Source organism: Micromys minutus, assembly GCF_963924665.1.
Source record: "Micromys minutus genome assembly, chromosome: 25".
Classification (NCBI taxonomy): Eukaryota; Metazoa; Chordata; class Mammalia; order Rodentia; family Muridae; genus Micromys; species Micromys minutus.
In genome coordinates this window covers 3,453,337-3,475,239 of record NC_137960.1, presented here as the reverse complement: position 1 = coordinate 3,475,239, position 21,903 = coordinate 3,453,337, and the positions used below count along the sequence as shown (strand labels likewise).

The 21,903-nt window shown below is 52.9% G+C and overlaps 1 protein-coding gene across 1 annotated transcript; it reads left to right on the top strand.

Annotated features, from left to right (window-relative positions):
• Nucleotides 1-138: 138 nt before the first annotated feature.
• IP6K3 (inositol hexakisphosphate kinase 3) lies at nt 139-20,883 on the top strand. Its single transcript, XM_080938003.1, has 6 exons — nt 139-290; nt 8,744-9,061; nt 14,542-14,740; nt 15,705-15,880; nt 16,960-17,135; nt 19,488-20,883. The coding sequence occupies exons 2-6, from the start codon at nt 8,863-8,865 to the stop codon at nt 19,941-19,943; spliced, it is 1,206 nt and encodes a 401-aa protein (XP_080794129.1). The 5' UTR covers nt 139-290; nt 8,744-8,862; the 3' UTR covers nt 19,944-20,883.
• The last annotated feature ends 1,020 nt before the right edge of the window (nt 20,884-21,903 follow it).

Genomic DNA, 21,903 nt, shown 5'->3' with positions numbered 1-21,903 from the left:
GCCCCCTCCTCTTTTCTCTCTCCTCTTCCCCCTCCCTCCCAGATCCCTGGCCCTGCTCCAGAGCTGTGGACACCAGCTGACAGCTGGGCATCCCAGCCCCAGAGGATCAGGTGGCTTCCCCTACACAGGCCACTGAGACAGCCTAGTTCTGGACAGGAAGCTCCACCCGGGGGCCCCAGTGGAGAGCACTGAGCTGGGTCAGGCCTCTTCCCATGCTTCAGACGAAGGAGGGCACTGAGAGACAAGAGCCCCTACTGCGCACTCCCTGACACCCCCAGGAGGAGGCTCTGGTGAGTGCAGTCCTCATAAAGGATGGGGAAGAACTGTCTTGCTGAGCCCTTGATGGTGCCAGGGTGAGGGACAGAGGGTGTCAAGGCCATAGGCCCGATCCCATTACGGGGTCGCCTCCCTACATGCTGGTGGGATTGATAGAGGATATAGACCTGTTGGAGGTGCCTGTGACTTGTGACTTGGAATTCGTGTGTGTGTGTGTGTGTGTGTGTGTGTGTGTGTGCATGATTGTGCAGGCTAAGGTGGGGAGGGGCTGGGACAGCAGCAATTTAGAGATGTAGGAATATTCCATTTTTCATTTCTTCTGGTCTCCTTAGCATGACCCTCTCTCCCTCTTTCAGGGTGCACTAACGCGCTCCCCCTGGCCCACACGTGGGCGAGCCAGGTCTGCAGCTGTGGCTGTGGGTTATGAGTGAAGGCCTGGAGCCAGCTGCTTCCCTTCAGACTAGGTGAAAGCTTCCCAGAGGCAGGCATCCAGGGAAAGTCCACTCCTGAGCCAGGGATCAGGATGTCCTGTCCCATCAGCCCCACCCTTCTTCCTGGATGAAACCATGGGGGTTGGGTGACATCAGTATCTGTGAGCAGTGTCTTAGGGTTGGGTGCAGGGACACCCTGGAGAAGGGATAGTTGGTGGACGGATGCCACTGAGAATCATTCACGGGAGACATGAACCAAGACTAATGTTCTCCGCTGCCCTAGGCAGAACCTTGAAGACCTCAGTCCTGCAGGTGACCCCAAGACCTGAGTCTGAGCCAGCCCTATGATCTCAGGGTTCATACATGGAGTTATGGGAGGGGGACCCAGCCCCACCCCTTTGGAATAGGGTCTCACATAACCCAGGCTGGCCTTGAATCTTGCCACACTTCCTCCAGAAGCTACACATAGACATAAGGAATCTGAAGTCATTTATGAGCAGCTCAGACCTCTTCCCTTCACCACACACCTCACTAGGTTCTGACAGAACCCCAGAATCGTGATCCTTCCGACCAGAGCCACATCTGCACCTGGATCAGGCTATTGATTTAACTAAAGCTTTGTTAGACCAAGAGCCAATCCCACCTTTAAGGTTCCTCTCGGTGTCCAGAGGTCCTGCCTGCAGCCCCTGACTTCCCCATACACACCCGTTGAACTGAAGGTGCTTACTGTTGACCCACAGGACAGAAAGGATATGGCTGGGGCAGATGGTTCTTGATATAGATGGGGAGTCTGAAGCTGGAGTCCCTCCCGTGGGGGTTCCCTGAATCTAGATCAACCGTGTTCTGTCGGGAAACCAAGAACCCTCCTCTGCCCCAGTGCATTCTGGCTCTGGCACCCTTTTCTTGGCTGCATTCTGGGGCCAGCAGCAGCCCCTCCTACTCTGCACAGGCACTTGAATAAATCCTTGCCAGGCAGAAATCCTTATGGTTGCTGTCTTGTTCACTATCAGCTGAGGGAGCAGCAATAAACTTTATGAACATTGGTTGTTACGGAAGGAAACCTGCAGGCTGCTGGGGGAGGTGCGAGTGTGGAGTGTGAGGTGTGCGTGCGCGTGGGTGTTGTGTTGGCCTGCGTTGCCCGATGGCATTCTGCTCCTGTGTGGTCCAGGGCACCTGCCTGTGTGCACAGCCATTCCTCAGCCTGTGTCGGCCCCTGTCCCTGCTGAAGCAGGGGACGGAACCCAGCCTTGATGACTTCAGGGCTTCCTAAAGACATTCCTGATGGGGCAGGAGAACTGCAGCTGTGGGCTCTGCACTTGGGGACAGGTCTGGGCAAACTCGGGTGTTCCAGGAATATGCCCACTGGTCGTTAGATGTGGAGGGGCTGCCGGCTTTAGCCTTCAGACAGTGTTAATCCCTCCTGGATATTCCTGGCATCATCCACACGTGTACTGCTGCCCTCTGCCGGGGAAGGGTGAGCTGGGAAGTCTCCCTAACACAGTCATTCCAGAAATGGGTAGTGCAAGGGGCTGGGGTGCGAAAGAACATAAGAACACTAAGTATGCAGCACATGCCTGCGAACACACACACACACACACACACACACACATACATAGACACACACACAGACATGGACACACACAGAGACATGGACACACACACAGACATGGACACACACATGCACTCTCTGCCTAATTCTTGTGTTCTCTCCTTTAAAACTTGCTGGAGATTGGGAAATGTGGTTCCACTGACAGAGAACTTGTCTGACATTCACAAAGCCTAGAGCCCTGTCCCCAGCACTGCATAAACTGGGCACAGTGACACACCCTGTATTCCCAGCATCTGAAGCTCCCTTGCCCATTACCACCTATGCCCTTTTAAGAAGGGTTCAGGTCCTCTCATCTCTAACAGACTGAAAAGATTCTTTCTCAGGCATCACGAGGACACTGAACGGTACATATCCTGAAAGCAGGAAAATTAAAAGAAATCAGGGAGATCGTGGGTTCAAAACCAGCCTGGCCCAGAGACCCTGCCTCCAAACCAAAACCAAACAAACCCAAATAAGCAACAGCAGAAAGAAATCTGTTGCTGTCTCTACCATAACTTGCCATGTTAGCCGCTGGCAAACCCAGGTCTCCAGCACACAGACCTCTTGCCCAAGGTCAGGAGCCAATCCTGCCATGTAAAGAAAGGCACCAGGCATGGAGGAGGGGTTACAGCCTGGGGCAGGACATCATGCCCAGAGGTCATAGTTAACAACATCCGAGGTCCTGGATACCACTTAGAGGTCATGGGGCAGCAAAGCCTGCTGGGAAGGGAGTCAGTGGGGGACAGTGTGTCAGCCTTGCTTCTGCAGAGCAGCCCTTCTAGGGTGCTAGTCTCCATCAGTCAGCCTTCCCCCTGCCTCAGCAGCAGGCTCAGAACATTGCATGTGTGCCGAGTACATTTGTCAGTGGCTGAAGGGCTCCCGAACTAATAATCATGGTATTAAAATTGTATTTGGTTCTTGAGCCGAAGGAATGTTGGGAGATTTTTAAACATTAAGAGGAAAAGAGGGGGAAATCCCCTCTCAAAGAAAGAGATTGGTATGGAAATACGTTTCTGGGCTGAGGGGTGTGGAGTGTGGCCCCAAGAGCCTGGAAAGCTTGCCTGGGAAATAGATGTTCGCTGAAGGCACATCCATCAGCCACAGCCAGGAAGGTGATGTGTGCAGTCCCCCAGAGCTATTGATCCCAGCCAGCCAGAGATCCGGGCAGGAGAGGCAGGCCTAGGGCTCCTGGATTCTTCTAGAATGGACTTACAAACACCATTAACTCCTTCTGGAAACACAAACCTCTGCCTTTGCAGCCTGGATGGACCCAGATAATGCACAGCCCTCAGCCGCGTGGGGAACTCTGACTCTCCCCTGCCCATTACCACCTAAGCGGTTTTAAATGGGTTTCGGGTCCTCTCATCTCTAATAGATTAAAAAGATTCTCCCTCAGGCATCACAAGCACATTGAATGGTACTTGTCCCCGATCGCCTGGCTCAGAGAGGCCTATGAAATGTACCTGAGAGCTTTGGAGACGAGAGGGCAGACCATAAACCACTCAGCTTTTGAATTGTGTGGCATGCTGTGCCTTGCCGCTGTCTCTTTCTTAATAATGTCCTGCCCAGAATGCCCTTCCCCCGGACACCTGAGGTTTTTCAGGATATGTTCTCTCTGAAGGTTTCTGTATCTCTATAATTTGAGTGGGGACTATCTCTTCCCAGGCTGTACTGAGGCCCATTGAGCTTGTGTGTGTGTGTGTGTGTGTGTGTGTGTGTGTGTGTGTGCACTAGAGGTCGATGTTAGATGTGTACCACAATTAATTACCTCTCCACCTTATTTTTTTAATTTAAAATTATGAGTAGGTCTCAAAAAAAACCCAAAAATTTTAAAGATGAGGGTTTTACATGTGTGTGCCGTGTGTGTACATATGTGTACTGTGTGTGTTCCTGGTACCAGCAGCACTCAGAAAAAGATCATCCGATCTTCAAAGGCAGAGTTCTAGATCGTTGGGCACTACCATTTAGGTGCCGGGAGCCGAACCCTGGTCCTCTACAAGAGCAGCAAGAGTTTCTCACCAGTGAACGATCTTTCTAGCTCCTATGTTTTCATTTTGAGACTGGGTCTCTCTGACCTAGAACTCTCTGTAGAACAGGCTGGCCTTGAACTCAGAGACCCACTGCCTCTGTCTCCTCCGAGTTGGGACTTAAGATGTGCGCTACCATGGCTAGCAGCTACTTTATTTTTTTGAGACAAGATCTCTGTCGAATATCCAGTTTGGCTAAGCTTCAGGAACCCCTCTGTCTCTGCCTCCAGAGGCTGGGGTCCCAGGGGTGTACCACTGTAGCGTGTCTGCTCTTCCCCTGCGTGATCTAAAGTCAGATGCTAAAGCTTCTGCTGCACTAACCGAGCCATCCCCTTTCCCACCCCTCCCCCACTCCCTGCTCCCCGTCCCTAGCAGGGAAGGCTGGGCTTCTGCCCTGTCTTCTGCCTCCTTTTACCTACAGGCCCTGAGCAGGTCTTCTCCAAGCTCTCCGAGGCTAAGCCAACTTCTCCCTTGCTCCTGGTCACTTCTTAGGATACCTCAACTTCAGCCCAAAGCAGAGCCGCCTCCCCCCAGCCCTTCCATAAGGACCCCCATTACTAACTATACAAATAAGTAGGATTCTCTGTGATGTCCCAAGGATGTGCGGGGAGCGGGGTCTGGTTCACTCCCACCCTTCCCAGCACATATTTTTTTTCCTCCCAGTAAGCATTCAGTACTCATTAGTCTGTTAGTATCTGTTGATTGGGAGAGGGGAAAAAAAGGAACGAAAACCTCTAGGAATCCCATAAGTGCCTTTGAATTAATCTGTGCAACAGTCATTACAATGCTCCTGCATGCTCCGGAAATGCTGGGCTCCCCTCCTTTCAGAGCAGGGAGTGTCCCCCAACCCAACAGAGCCAGGCTGGCTGCCACTCAGGCCCTCATAAAGCTGCAGGGAAGGGCTTGTCCTGATGTGGCCAGCTCATGGCCTTACTCACCACCGGCCCCACAGCCGCACCCCAGAGGCCCGAGTTAGCCGCAGAGGCTGCTGGAGTGGGGCCCGGTGCTACTTCATGAGGACATGACCCAGCCACAGGCAGGAGGGAGCAGGAATGGGGCCCTCTGTCTACTCCCTGGGACAAGGGACAGCTATTTGCTGAGCCCTTTCATGATGAGGGGCGTTTCCACAACTCCTAGGGGATTGAGAAAGAGGTGTGGGCTAGAAAACTCTTTCCAAAGCACCCAAGGGTCTCCTGTCAATGTGTCAGAATGGGGGTGTGCCCTCTGGCAGGCACCTCACTTGCCTTTCTGGAACCCCAGCTGACCAGTCATCTGGAGAGTCACCCATGCACTGACCCCCATGTGGAGGAGTCTTGTGTGTGCACGCTGTCCCCTGAACCTGTGACAAGGCCACAGCAGTGGACAGTAAAACTTCTATTAGCAGCTCAGCCTCAGCCTCCGTGAGCTGGAGTTGGGGGAGGGAAAATGGTGCTCCTGGCAGAGCTGAGGCTCCAGACTCAAGATTAGGGACTATGGGCCTGAATGCAAGACCCAGGCAACTAGGGCTATTGCCTGGGACTTCTAGGAGAAGGGTTCGAGAATGGAAGCCACCACCACCTCCACCTCAAACCCACAGGGTTGCAGGCCACATACAAAGGGAGCAAAAAAAAAAAAAAAAAAAAAAACCCAGACTCCTCAGGAACCCAAGGTCAGTACAGAAAGCCACAGTGCCACCTCTGAGCCCATTCTGCATCTGATTCCCCCTCTCCCGCCATCTGCCTCATCCTACGTATCCATCCTATGAACACAAAGACCCTCAGAGGCTAGAACCTGAGGCCTGCAAGAGCAAGTTTACCCAGCCATCAAGCCCAGCTTCAGGGCTGGAGCTCTGCTCCCAAGTGCAGGGACCGCTCTGAGGAATATACTTCCAGAGTAGGTGTAGCCAGGCCTGAGCATCTCACCTCTGAGAGGACAGGGGAGGAGGACCAGACTCTAGTTCCCAGCAGGGAGGAAGGAATCACCTCTGACAGGGACACACTCCTCAGACGGTGCTGCCAGACTGGCCAGGAAGCTCTCCACAGCCCTGCCTGTCCTCTGGTGACTAATGGTTCTCCCCTCGTTCCAAGTACCCCGCTGGGACAGACATAGTCACTCAGTGAGGGGCAGGGACCATCTAGGATTGGGGGACAGTAAAGCTTGTCCCAGAACCACCTGTGTCTTACAGGTAGGTGACTCTGACCACATCCCAGTCTCTCTTTGTGGCTGTTTTCTGCCTTGTAAGGTAGATAACGGACCTCCTGGCCTCCCAGCAAGCTGGGAGCTGCTGAGCGCAGGCTAGCCTAACAGGCCTTGGTTCAAATCCCCGTCCTCCTCCTACTAGCTGGTGCACTCAGGAAGCCCTCTTGGCCTCTCTGTTCTTCTGTTTCCTCAGCCAGAAGGTGAGCTGACAGCTCCATGACCTTGGAGGGTCATTGTAAAGCTTAGACTGTCTACCTAAAGCATTCAAAGTGTTATATGACACACAGCTACGTGTGTGGCAGTAAGAGGGACTGCGTGGAACAAGGCAGTGTGCATTGGCAGGGTCAAACAGGCTCAAACTGGCATCTGAGAGCCATGCCTGGCAAGTGTGGGGCTGGCCCCAGGGAGACCAGTGCGAGACGGGAGCCTAGCCTCCTTCCAGGAGTGGCTATAAATGAACTTTGCAGACCAGCCATTCCTCTAGTTACCACAGGTGCCACTGCCTGGGGACAGGGTGAATCTCCACAGGCTGACTTGCAAGTTATGGGGCTGAACTACCTTGGGCCATGTGGTCTGGGTCTCATTTTCTTGTCTGTCCACACATACTCCCAGATTCTCAAGGATCCTAAAAGATACCGGCCCCATGACCTGCCCCGGACCTGCCCCCCAGGCCCCTCCCACACACTAGTGGCCTCTCTTCAACTCAGGACAGGGATTCAAAAATGGCCCTATGGGTTTCCTGACTTCAGGCTTTTGCCCTTCCCTCCCCCCCCCATACCTCACCAGCCACCCCAAAATCCTAAGCAAATGCACAGATGCCAGGCAGGGCCAACATCCCTTCCGTCTCCAACAGGTATACACTGTGACCTTAAGGACATGGGCTGGTTTGGGGACCCCGTGTGAGGACAGGGATAGGCCAGACTTGGACTTTCCATCCTGTGGCATGCTGGCAGTCCAGGCCTCTGTAAGCTTAGGTCCCCAACAAGGTGATGGGCACTGCTGTGTGCAGAGCCAGCCAGCCATGCCCAGTGCCTGCAGTGAAGGTCAATTAGAGGGTTAATGATGCCCAGTGCTTCCAGTCATATGGTAGCCAGGAGTCCAGCAGAGGGAGAGGTATTAATAACTTGTGGTGAGGGCCCTGCTGTGGGAATGTCCTCTCAGATGGGACAAACACTCCAGAAGAGCCTTTCTCACCGACTCCTTGACACTCTTCTGAGAGTCAGAATGACTTTAGAAACTGGTTTTCCAGAGTTGCAGGGTTTGTTCTAAGTCAGGCAAGCCTACCTTAAGGAGCTCAGAGGAGGTGGTGGCGCTGGGCTCAGGGGACTTTCTGTACCCTTGCCTTAATTCTGTGCCTGACTCTACATCCTGGTCTACTGGGTAGAGAAACTGAGGCCTGGGCGGCTTCAATAACCTGTCAAGGCCTCACAGCAGCCATATATGGGAGTCATAAAAAAAAAATACCACCAATTGCTGGGGCGTAGCTCTGATCTACAGAAATAAACCAGCCCTGCCGGACAGTGGGGACCCAGCCACTCTGCTTGCTTCTCCCTGGGTAGAGATGGGTGTTCTCAGAAGGAGACAGAGGCAACGCGGCAGGAGAAGTCGGGACTAGACCCTGGCCCTGGAAGCTCGCTCTTGTATAGGTTGCTTGAGAGTTTAAAAGTTTTGTTACTCAAATCCAAAAGGTCACAGCCTGTTACTCATAAAGAAAATCATTTCAGAAGCAGAGCACACCTATTGGTGTCTTGTTTTAGAGCCAAGTGGCAATACACCAGCACACACACACACCAGCACACACACACACCAGCACACACACACCAGCACACACACCAACCAGCACACACACACACCAGCACACACACACCAGCACACACACCAACCAGAACACACACACCAGCACACACACACCAGCACACACATCAGCACACACACACCAGCACACACACACACACCAGCACACACACACCAGCACACACACACCAGCACACACACACACCAGCACACACACACACCAGCACACACACCAGCACACACACACCAGCACACACACACCAGCACACACACCAGCACACACACCAGCACACACACACCAGCACACACACACCAGCACACACACACCAGCACACACACACCAGCACACACACACACTAGCACACACACCAGCACACACACCAGCACACACACGTAGCATACATCTTTCTTCATATAATTTCTCTTTTCCTTTACTTTTTTTTCCCCAGGGAAGTGGGCTGCCAGGAATCACTTGTGCTGGGACAGTTGTAAAGGCAAGAGAGAGAGAGAGAGAGAGAGAGAGAGCAGCTTTTCCCTCTTGCCTTCCCTGGGAGGGCTGGGTGGTACCATGGTGGTGCTGCACAGCTCGGACAAGGGGAAGACCGGCGTGGGTGTGCCGCTGGAGCCCTTCCTACACCAGGTCGGGGGGCACCTGAGCGTGCTGCAATACGACGCCTACACAGTATGCAAGCCCCTTGTCTCCCAAGAACAGGAATTCTACGAGTCCTTGCCACTGGCCATGAGGCGCTTCACTCCGCAGTACAAAGGTGAGTGGGGACAGGGGCGGGTCGGCTCGGCTGCCCTCCCAGATGCTGTCACCGGGCATGGGGTGTCTTTCCGGCACCCGGTGTCACTGTGCTGTGCCGGTATGTCACTGTGCAGGCTTCCCGATCGTGAGGGTTAATGGCTTTGGAGATAGCTCGGGCTACTCAGCTTTGAAGAATTAGCAGTGGTGTCAAGGATGCCTAGCCCCACTGTGTCCTGAGGGGATAGTGTCCTACTCTGTGGTTTGGCAGCACAGTGGGTGTGGCTAGACGCAGCACCAAGCGAGGCTTCCTGGACCTCCCTCTGGAGACCCAGGGCAGACGGGACATGGGGAATCTGGGCCAGGACTCAATTAGGAGTCCAGAATACCCACTTCCTGCCCAGATACAAGGGTAGGAGTCTGGTCCGCACTTAGGGACAGGTAAACGAGGTCCTACAGCGTTGACGGCCAGGTGGCAACACAGAACTGAGTGGACACCTGGAGGACGGGCCCTCTGTAAAGAACCTCAGTTCTGCTAAAGGGTCTGCAGGGACAGCCACTGTGACGCTCAAGTTAGCCCATCAGAAACCCACTGTGGGGAGCCAGGAATGTGCCTGGGTCCTCAGCAGAGTACCTGCCTAGCATGCGTGAAGCCCTGGTTCCATCTTCAGTTCATTCCTGTAATAGTCTTTCTCAAGAGGTAGAGGCAGGAGGATCAGAAGTTCAAGGTCGCCCTTGGCTAGTTAGCAAATTCAGGGGTGGGGAACTAAAAAAACCGGTTGTGTTCGGCGGCCTGGACAGCTAGAAGACCAGATGCGTCTGAGCTGGTGTTTCTGAGTGTGAGTTTTATCGGAGCTCCTGGACTCCATTGGACCTGTCAGTCAGAACCCAGGGTCCTGGCTCAGACTCAGCTTTCACACTGGTCATGGACGTGAATGAGGGCTGCTAGGCGTGACCACACCCTGGGCCTGGGTGTGACTTCAGAGCCTCTATGATGTCCTGGGGGGCAGGAGAGTTGGCTGCCTTCCCCCACAGTCTTCCAAAGCCACAGGCCAGTGCTGCCTGGCTAGTCACTGTTTGTCTTGTCAGAGAACCCAGTGGAATTAATGTCTGTCCTTCTGTAACTGAACTCAACATAGCAAAGGGTGGCAGGTTCTTGTGTGAGGCAGGAGCATGCTGGCAATGATCCACTCTTGCTCTGCAGTGCTTTAGAGCTGAAAAAGACTGTGGGGGTCTGCCCCAGGCAGAGGGGGGAGGTATTGCTTGGTTCTGTAGGAGACCCCCACCTCACCCAGACTCTATGTCCTGTCTACACAGGCCTATGGTCTGCTGAGGATGACAGGGTACCCTCAGGTACTGGACACCTATCCAGACAGAACTCTACTTCCTGGGGATGCCTCTCTGGTCTCTGCTAACTCCAATTATAGAAGCTCCCTTCTTAGAAAAAGGCTTACAGCCACAAATAATCATTGTAAGTTAAAAATATCATAAATAAAAAATCCATTTAATAGAGTCTACCTCATACCCTAACTTAGCATGTAGTATGCCCTTGGAATCAATTGGAGGTGACAGCCTCTATCTGGTGTCCTGAGAGGCTTGTGTCACGTATCACTAGTCCAGGAAAAGATCAAAACTGAAAAATCAAAAGATGTTTTCTCCTGGATACATTCAGTCCCACTATCAGGGAGCAGAAAAGTTGTGGGTCAGACTCTCCCGCTCTGAGGGGGGCTGCCTGCACCTCGAGTCGAGGGGTTGTAGCTAAATGGATGGTCCACGCCACAGGGTCTAGGTCAGCCTTGCCTTTGGGATGTCTTACAAATAGTGTTTCTAAACCATGTAAATAGTGGAGCAGCTGGAGCCGGGAACCTCCTGACTCCCTAGGATAATGGAGGACTACCCCGATAATGGAGGACTACCCCTGAGAGGGCTTGGCAAAGCAGAGCTGGAGTGTAAGAAGACCCAGAACCCAGCGGGACAGTCCCACTCACTCTTGGGTACTAGCAGGGGGCAGTAATGGAGGTGGCTGGCTTTAACCAGTAAGAATTCATAGTGGGTAGTCCCCTGTACTTGCTCTGGGCCATCTCAAGAGGCTCCTACCACCCCCCCTTACATAAGCCTCATAACTCCTCTCAGAAGCCTGAACCTTCATAACCTTGGAGACAGATGAGGAAATCCAGCTTGCCTGAGGCTGCATAGCAGAAGAGGCGGGCCCAGGATGTCTAGCTCAGTGGGTTCTTGGCCCGGTTCACTCACTCCACGGAGATACCTGGAGTGTCCGTTTAGGGTCCGTCCCAGGAGGGAGCTTGCTCTAGACCTTAGCTGGATTCCTAGTATGGTTGTCTTGAGGCTGAGCCCCCTGCCTCTCACTCAGCCTTGGGTGAATGAGGACAGGAGGTCGGCCTCCATTGGTGAGGGGTTTGGCCAGATTCATATTACAGATGGCAGCGGTGAATGTTCTCATAAGCTTAAAATAAACACATGGTACAATTTCTGCCAAGGCTCGGGAAGCTGTTTGGTCAAACCAAAATCGCTGAGATGCTCCGGGCATGCCAATCATGGCAGTGAGCACTCTGTCTGCCCAGATGGCACATTTTCAGGCTGAGATTCATGGGACAAGCTATAACAAGCCCTGAGGCTCCCAGTAGGACCTCGGCAACAGATCTCAGGCCTCCAGTCTAAGAGCCGTAGACACAATGGTTCCTGACCCTTCAGCACAACCCAAGCACCAGAGAGTCTGCCTTCTCCTGGGTCAAGGGCAGGCAGCTCCACACAGTTCACAAGGGATATCTCAGTGGGCCAGCTCCAGGGAAGGGCTGGGTGAGAGAGGAGAGAGGGAGGTCACAGGAGCCTGTCAGAGGTGGAGAGACAGCCGCAGGGACGCTGAGCTGGAAGCTCGGGCTGTATGAGAAGTGGAAATGACTTTCGGGTTATACCAGTTATGGGTTAATTGCACCTCCCCTCACCGGCCTTTCCGTGGGCACTCAGAACCCATGAGCTCAGACAGGAAGGGAGCCGGAAGCAATGGGGAAGGTCACATTTCTTGTCTCTCCAGGGAGGCCTTCTGGGCACAAGCTGCCAAGAACTGTGTTTTCTGGCAACCATGTCACCATGGGCCCTCAAGTAGAAAAGGCCGCGGGCTGCCAGATGGGAATGTGAACTTTAAAAGACCCTAATAGGTATTGCTTTTGGCTCGCGGAGCTTCCCAGACCCACCAAGCAGCTGGAAGGGCACAGACTCTCTCTAGGACGGGCACAGGGGTAGCTAGGGCTCTCCTTTTGTCATAGAGGACTCATGTTGGGAGCTGGAAGGTTCTTGCCCAAGGACTCAGGGCTGGGAACGCAAAGGCCATGCCCCAGCCCTCTGAGACGATGATGCTCTCCTGAGGGCTCGACTCGGGGCCTCTCTGTCCCCTCCACAGAACAGACCGGCCAGAGCCAGTGTTGATGGGAACACAGCAGGAACATCCCACTTGCATGCGTGGGTAAACACAGCCTGATTGTGTCAGACTTTTCCATGGAGTCCTGAGAAATGTGTTACAGCATGTGTCCTTTCCTTAGCAACCACGTGCTAGGTGGCTCCATCTCACCCTGGTTGTGTGACCTTGGCTCAGACTCCACCATCCAGGAGAGATGAGGAACCATCCCTAGCTGGTCTCCCAGGCACGGAATGAACAAATCTGACCTGCGTGGTTCAGGATGAATGCTGGTGTCAGATAAACGCAGACACCAACAGCGTTGTTTACAACTGCCTTGGTATCTTCAGGACACAGGGGCCCGGGAGGGTGGAGGAGAAGCAGATTTCTCAGGAGTCTGAGAGAACTGAATGTCCCTCCCCGGCTGCAGAATTAGGCCACTAGGAATCCGAGATGACAGAACTTGCCCAGGGATCCCACTGGGCTAGGTATAGTCGACTCTGGAGAGCCACCCTTCGGAATGAGGGTCCATACTGACAGCCTCCAGGGGCTGGGCAGGGATTTAGGAAGATCGGGGCCTTCCCTGTGCTCTGCAGAGTAGTACTCATACGGGGGCGGTAACTGAGGAGCCTGGGAAGAAGACAAACACTTTAAACAACCCCCCTCCCTTCATCCCCGTCAGTAGGAAACATGGTCAAGAGAGTTTTTGTAAGGGACTCTGCAGAAATTCAGGCAGGCATGAATGTGCACTGAAAACTGTAACCACTTCAAGTGTGCAGGGCAGGAGGGGGAAGAGACCCCACTGTAACACTGCAGCGCCTGACCCACCCATAGCAACGTGACAACGGCAGAGACAGCTGAATAAGTACCGTCCTACCCTTACCCTCCCACCTACATGAGAGCCCCACTGGCCAGGGCCACAGGAATAGGTAGAGCGCAGGAAGGCTTCAGGGCACTGCAGGAAGTCAGCTCCTCAGCCCCAGGCAGGTGGAGAAGCTGAGAAGAGGTTGAAGCCAAGAAGGGAGGAAGATGCCACCGGTGCCCTGTCCTCAAAGAATGCAAGGCCAGGTACCACAGAGGGAAGCTAGGCTCCTCCACTGTGACAAGGGCTCCACAAGGTGACCATGCAGTGCTAAATGCCCCTCATCCGTAGTTCCGTGTCCCACCAAAGTACCAAGGAGAATACAGAGGGTGTGTTAGATGTACTCAGGGGAGGCCCTCGTCTACACAGCCTGCGACTTTCCTGCTTTACCAGCCATGGTGGTAAAAGGTACCACGTGTTAGGGAGCCAGTGGTTCTCAGTCTTCCTAATGCTGTGGTGACTCCCCACCACCATAAAGTCATTTTGTTGCTACTTCATAACTACGATTTTGCTACCATTATGAATCATAATGTAAATATCTGATATGCAGGATATCTGATTTGTGACCCCAAAGGGGTCGTGACCCGTAGGTTGAGAACCACTGCTCTAGAATTCTCCCTAAGAAGCACACCGATCCCAAATCTCCTTATGCTACTATATATAGCCAACAATGATGGCTGGGTACTGGTGGGAAAGGCAGAGGGACAACTGATGTAGGGCAGAACCCCCAGTCCAGCAGCTACCTCAGGAAGGCCTTCTAGAAGAAGCTGGCTGGATGAAGACAAGTGAGAGGCTAGAGACTGAGGAGGCAGAGAGGAATTGGAAAGGGACGGGCCAGGCTTCCCCTCAGTGGTGCCCCCTGGAGGCGGGGATGTAGGGAGCCGCCTTCATGGAGCACCAACTCTGAGGTATCCCAGGTTGTCTGTGGATGGATTGTTGGCCCTGGTGTGGCCGGGAAGGTGGGAGTCTAATTCTAGAACAATGTAGAAAGTGTAGAGATGGGCCGAAGAAGCAATCCTGGGTCACCCTGAGGCTAATTTCGGCAAGCTCCAGGGTAGGCACTGGGGACATATTCAGGACCAGGATCAGTCTTGACTCTTCCTTGAAAGAGGTGCCCAGGGCCACCAAACTCAACAGTTATGGCCCATGACCCATGACCTATGACCCATGACCTACGACCTATGACCCATGACCCAGTGTGCTCTCCCCTCCCTCCTGTGCCTTGCAGGTACCATCACAGTGCATCTCCGGAGAGACAGCAGAGGCCATCTTGGCCTGGTTGCCAACCCGCTGAAGGAGAACCTGGAGGCTTTCCAGGTCTCCCCAGAGTCCAGAGCAGTAGGTCTCTGGCAGACACTTCAGCAGAGCACCAGCAGCGAGAGCAGCCCCCGCCCCCTTGCCCAGCTGGCTCACTCACTGAAGGAGAGGTGAGCACTACTGAGCGGGGGAGAGAAAGCCTGGTGATTGTCCCTCAGCACGCACTATACTGTGCCCAAGGCCAACCACTCCATGTGAGTGTTAGTGTCTAGAAACAGATAAAGGCTGTTGCAAAGAAAGAGACAGATCGTCTCCTCTGTCCTCCTTCTTGGGGGAGGATGGACTCAGCTAACACACAGGCAGGGCGTGTGCTCCAGAGCAGATCTCTGGTACCTGCTTGTTTAATTAAATACCTGCTTCACTGAGACCATGCAGGTCTCTGGGGGAGAGTATGCAGACAGAAACCTTGGAATAGTTTATGGGGAGGAAGTATGCCCAATTTCTCTTGGAAGTCAGCTCTTAGGAGATCATGAGGAAGAATGAGGAGAGTGAATGAGTCCCAGGAGACAAAACAGCCTCGGGGGCCTAAGGACCTCAGAGAGATCTTGGGAGGCTCTGATACTGTCCGCTGACCTTTCCCAGAGTCCCTGGAGGCAGGAGCTGATACAGTAACAATTTTGCTCTTCCCCAAGGAGCCTCAGTTCTAATTAAGCTCTTGGCTCGGAGGCAGGGCCGTCCCTTCACAGCTGGGGCCAAGATGCAGAGCACACTCTATAAGGCACTGTGAGGTCTCAAGGACATATCACATACCAGGGCATGAATCCAGACCCCAGACCCTTGAGGTTCCAGGTGGGGTTGTCATCCCTTTAACACCTTAATAGCAAGAGTAGATCTAAATCACTCCAGCCCTTGTGGGTAGTACATCTAAGAAAAGCCCTGAAGGGCCCTGGCCATGGCATGATCTGGTGTCAGGACCCTGCGGTGTCTCTAGTGGCTTGGTGAGAGTCCTATGCAGTGGTCTGTGTGGCTGTTGTCCAAGCCCATGCCAGAGAGCACAAACAATGAGCCACAGTCACCCTTCTTACACCCAGCGACTGCTGTCGGATTGTTCTCAACTGTTTCTCTCATCTACAGCGCAGCCATGGTGCTCCCGAGGTCCGACTGCCACCTCAGCACCCAGGCCTCCCCGACAGTGGAAAGTGCAGATGGGAGCCAGGTGGAGAGAAAGGGCTTTAACCCGTGGGGCCTACACTGTCACCAGGCCCACCTGACCCGCCTGTGTTCCCAGTACCCAGAGGACAAGCATCACCGTATCCTGACCACCCTCAAACCTGCAGACAACCCCTAGGGCAGGTGTGAACAGAGGAAGACAGAGGGGGAGAAATAGATGGAGAGATGGCACACACACACACACACACACACACACACACACACACACACACACGCGCACACGTACACACAAACAGTCAAGGAGACAGATAGAGAGGGAGAAACAGATCTGGGGGTGATCTGAAGGTTTGAACCCACAAGTCCAGGTTCTTGAGGGAATCAGATTCCCTTCAGAAGAAAACTTAGAAAGAGCAGGGACATCCCACTGGTGGCTAAGCTGGACCCTGGCATGCCTGACTCTGGCACTTCAACAGTGTAGGAAAGACTAAGTAACCCAGAGAGGGGCTGGGTTACTCAGGAGACAGGAGAATCCATTGCTAAGGCTAGATAGGGACAGGGAGAAGTCCCTCTGTCCCCACACTCCATTGCTACATCTCTTCCCTTCAGATTTTGCCTGTAGCCCATGAACTGTAGAGAAACCCTAAGGGGAGGCAGACCTTCCCTACAACAAAAATGCCCCCCATCTCCCATCCCCCCACTTCTCCAATCTCCCCTATCCCCCCCATGCCAGTTAGCTTAGGCCCCTCCACCCTCTGAGTGCTCCCTGGGGGGGAAAATGGTGGCTGTTCTTGTAGTATTTACTACGATACATCTGCCGCCCTAATCCCCAAGAAGCTTTAGAAGGATAATTACTCTGCTGAAATTAATATTCTTGGACTTTTCTCCGAGGCGAGCATCAACCCCTTGTCCCAGAAGGTGCGGGGCCCATTCAGCGTCTGGAGGTCTCAGCCCTATGATTTTCTGCCATAAAATGTAAATCGGGCAAGGCCTGCCAGGAATTTCATGCCTGCATTTAAATTTCCAACCTCAGAGCAAAATGGAAAAAGGGTTCTCGTAAACTCCCCCTAAATAAATGGACTTATTAAGGCACACGAGAGAGGACATCTTGCATCCTTAATAGCAAGGCTCCTGGGTGAGACGGGAAACAGGAGGGAAGGAGCCGGGACCGCTCCAGCAGCATTAGTTGCCCTCAGAGCCTTCCTTGACTTAGCGTATCCAGGGTTCTTGCTGTTGGAAAATGTGGTGTCACAGTACAAGCAGCCCTGCGTCTTGGATCTAAAGATGGGGACCCGGCAGCACGGGGACGATGCGTCCGAGGAGAAGAAGGCCCGTCACATGAAGAAGTGCACACAGAGTACCTCGGCCTGCCTGGGAGTACGCATCTGTGGCATGCAGGTGGGTGCTGAGGGCTGGCTGCAGGGCTCAGAGGCTGGCATCCTCGCAGCTCTGGATGCCTGCCGCCCATATCCTCCCTTCCTGTGGAGCTCGTTACTATGAGGAAGCAACAGGAAGCTGAAGGATGCTTCTCAGTCGAGGAAATATGTGTTCTGGTCTGGGGTGCTAGCTGGTGGTGTTTTGTTTGGAAGGCAGGATTCCGAGCATCCCAGGTTGACTTCAGACTCCTTATGTAGCCAACGGTGACCTGGGATTCCTGAACTTCTGCTCCCGCCGCCTGAAGGTTGAGACTGCAGCCGTTGATGGTGTTATTCTTGCTGTGTTTTGTAGTTCTGGGAAGGAACCCAGGGCCTTGGCGGAGGAGACAAGCACACTTACCACTGAGCTGCACTCCCAACCCACACGCTGGGTTTTTGTTTGTTTGTTTGATTTTGTTTTGTTTACAGAGCACCCTTGAGGATAGTCCAAAGCTCAATCTTACCATTTTGGACAGTTAAAACTTTGTGCAGTGGTCTTGAGGGAACTCCCCACGCTGGGGTTGGAGAAGGGCTGAGGAGATACACCTGATGTATCTCACTTATCCCACATGCGTGACGGAGCTCAGCCCTGTCTCCTTCTGATGTGGTGTAGCAGCCCGCTCTTCTGAGTTCCCATCAGCTACTCTCTCTTCTACATCCAGCCGTCCTGCTTCTTTTTGCTGCTTGGTCTGGTTAGCCAATGGGCAGGTTGGAAGCCACTGGACCCAGTCCCAGGGGTGGCTTGTTCCCTTACTGCCTGGCTCCCACACCCCTGCTCTTATAAGACTATGGCAGGGCTGTCATATAAGGCTGTCTGCTCTTATAAGACTGGCAGGCTCCCCCAACAGCCTATCTACTCGACACAAAACCAGACTCTGCGTTGACTGCACACTTTATAGCTTTTCTTAATTGAAACTGCCACCCCTTGAAGCTGAAAGTTGAGTCCATTAATTCATCGCACAGATGTCTCCGGGAAGGCTTGGGATGCAACTCTCGAGAGAACAGAATGGGATGATTTGTGGAGTGAAAGGAATCTCTCTGCGGACCTCCAGCCTTCTGCGAGCGATCTGATTTATCTAAAAAGTGACGCCTGTCGTGTGTTTACAGAGAGGCTAATTTAGCAGCCCATCTCCAGCCTTCCGAAAGCTTATCATATCTTTCTGATTAAAAACAAAACAAACACGTTATGTAATACAAAGGCAAGACAGGCATCAAACAGGGTTAGCCAGTTACAGGCAGTCCTGTCTACAGGGTGCCAAGTCCCCCTTGGCTGTTGCAACTGCAGGCTTGTCTCCGTTGCTCCCTGAGCTGTCTGGATTGGGCGTGGCCACCATAGTACCCTCTTCAGCCTCTCCCGCCCGTTCTCTTTGAATGACATGGCAAAGGCGGTGAAGAACCATTTGCTGGACAGGGAGGCTGAGGACCTCTCTGCTGTACTGGCTGCCTGCAGGTCCTACCTATATCTGAGCTAGCCTGTTTTCTTCACCTCGGAACAATTCACCTTGACTGTCTGGAAGAGCCATCCCTGAATGCTTAAAATCTGTGGGGTGGGGTAAAGACTCAGTAACTTTGTCGAAGGAGAACTTAATCGAACTGGCTCTGAGTCCGTCGGCCTGATTTCAGATTCCTGCTGCAGCTTTTCAGCTTGGGTTTGCTAATATCTGAACTGGAGACGGCCAGAAGCCAAGATTTAAATCACGACTTGGAAGTTTGATGTCGGAAATTCACAGGAGAGGAGCTCCAGACCTCAGAGTGATGCGCTGAGGGTCACCTTTGCGGGTGAAGCATCTTTGGGCCTCGGGATGGGACTAGACCTGCAAAGAAAATACTTTAAAATATGCACGCTTTAAATATTTTAAAATATAAAACATCCTGGAGTATAATGAGAGACCATCTCCTGTGATTCTCGACCGCTGTGTCCCAAATCGCCTGGAAATCACTCCATATAATATGGTGGGGGAAGGGCTTGTTATGATGCCACTGTAGAACAGGCAATATGGGTTTGGTTTGGTTTGAAATAGGGTCTCACATAGCACAGGCTGGCCTTGAACTCACTATGTAGCTGAGGATGACCTTGAACTGCCAATTCTCCTGCCTGTGCCTTTCATGTGCTGGTTTTACAGGCTTGCACCACCTCGTGCCCAGTTTGTACAGTCCTGGGGCTTGCACACAGAGATTTGATCTTGCTAGACAAGCTTTCTGTCAACTGAGCCAAGTCCCCAGCCCCCACAGACGTTTTCTCCTCCTCCTCTTCTTCCTCTTCCTTCTCTTCTTTTTAAGTTTACAATCCTTCATATATTTTCTCTCTCTCTCGCTCTCTCTTTTCCAACCTAAGGTTTATCAAACCGATAAGAAGAGTTTTCTCTGCAAAGACAAGTACTTTGGACGGAAGCTCTCAGTGGAGGGGTTCAGGCAAGCCCTTTCTCAGTTCCTCCATGATGGAATCCGCCTCCGCGCCGAGCTCCTCGAGCCCATCCTGCGTAGGCTACAGGCGTTGCTCACTGTCATCAGGAGCCAGAGTTCTTACCGCTTCTACTCCAGCTCCCTCCTCATAATCTATGACGGGGAGCCCCCTCAGATGGCTCCCGCTCCTCAGACCACCCAAGGCAGCACTTCCGGCAGCACTTCCGGTGACCCTGCCAAAGTCGATGTCCGGATGATTGACTTCGCTCACACGACCTACAAGGGCTCCTGGAACGAGCACACCACCTACGAGGGACCAGATCCTGGCTATATTTTCGGCCTGGAAAACCTCATCGGGATTCTGCGAGATATCCAAGAGAGAGCATGAAGCTTCTTGGAACTTTCTGGGATTTTTCTGGGCTGCAGAATTTCGCCAAGGGACCCAAGCTAGGGTAGTCTAGACTCCTCCGCCCCCAGTCTTTGTAATAACCATATCTACCTTTAAAAGCCATATCTACGCATGGCAGGCGCCCTTGACAATTGCTACAGAAATCTGCTCTGCAGGCAGCCACCCCCCACCGGGCAGCCTGCGTGCAGGGCGGCCTCTTGAAGCACTTAGTGAAAGAACTACCATCATCAAGTGCACAGGAGGGTGCAGCCTGGGTCAGAGACTGGCAATGCGGTGGTGCTGCCGGGTGCCTGCGTTCCAGGCCGCCTCTCTGTTGTCAGCCCCCAGTTCTCAACCCCACAACCCCCAAGAGGGAGGAAACCCTGGAAGAAGCCTCGAAGAATATTCTGTCTGTGTGGATCGGCCCCTCCCCAGGCAGACAGAGCTAATGCTTCCCACCTCTTATGATAAGTCATAGGTGGGACAGGCACCAGCGATCCTGATCCCCTAGTTAAATGTGAGGGGAAGGGTCCCTGCAGACTTCTCAGGGCCTAGTGGAACTAACAAGTCTCCCACACCATGGTCACATGATGTCCCTGACCTGGAAACACAGCTTCTGTTGGAGGCAGAATGCACCCACAGAGGAGACAATAGTGTCGGCTGTATTCTTCATTTCTGTTTATTTATTATTTTGTGTGGGTGGGGGGGTCGGAAGCAGAGAACCTAGAAGACCAGGAACCCCAGGATGATGTTTACAAGAGTGGTGGACACAAGTAAATAGGAAACCAGAGCAAACAGTTCTAATGAGTTCCTTCTTCTGCAGCATGGAAACTTATTACAATGCCCTGGAGCTTGGTGCTGCGCTGCGCTCCCCAATTAGGGAAATAAATTTGTTAATAAAATTGCTGAGGTCACCAGTGATTACTGGTGTGCCTTAATATCCTTTTTGTTTGTTTTTTCCGATCAGCGTGCTGCCCGGTACTTCCAATTTATGAGAAACCGGCGCGTACAGCAAGAACAGCTCACCGGTTTCCCATGGTCCCTCAGGAAACTCGGTAGCAGTGGGCTTGAGAAGATATTGCATGGGGGTGAGGAGAGCACACTGTGTTGGTAACCAGCTTGCCTAGATTCCCAGTCAAGAGGTCCATCCCCGGGGCTGCGCAGCTGGGGGTGTGTGCTTGTAGTCCTAGTCTGGCATTTGGGAGAGAAGGAGGCGGGAGGATCCAGAGTTCAAGGTCATCTTTGACTACAGAGTGAGCGTCAGGCCAGCTTGCTCTGTATGAGACCCTGGGGGGGGGGGGACAAAATTGCATGTGTCTACAAGCAAGCCTAGGAAGGAAGGGGCCTAGCATCTGAAACCCCTGGAGCACAGAATTTAGGCACCGGTAGGATCCAATAATAAGTGTGATGTTTCCAAAAATCTACTGTGGCAGAAGGGAAGAAGGAAAGCTCTGTTTAGTTGAACCCAGTGCAGTGGTATATCCCACAGTGGTATATATCTGTGAAGTCGGGCCAGCCTGGTCTACACAGTGAGTTCCAGGCCAGCCAAAGGCTACCTAGTGAGTCTGTCTCAAAAGAGAAAGGAAAGGATGCAGATTTCAAAGCAGGTTAGCTTTCCAAAGCTTTGGCCAAGGTAATGATGTCATCGATTTGCATACACTGTGCCTGCAGCAGGAAAATGGAAGGGCTCTATTTGCCAATGACAATTAGATCCCTGAAGGCTGCTTTCTCTGGTACCACAGCAGCTCCCCTCCCCACCCTCTCTCAGCTGAGGACTGATGAGCTGTTCCCTGGGGTACTCACTATCCTCAGCACTCTCCTCTTACAACTTCCTGCTGGCCATGTCCTTCCTCCTCCTCCTCCCCCTCCTCCTCTTCCTCCCCACACATTCAAGACCCACATCAAGTTCCATTTTGGAGGGAAAGTAGTTCACGGTTTTAAAAAAAGGAAGAGAACTGGG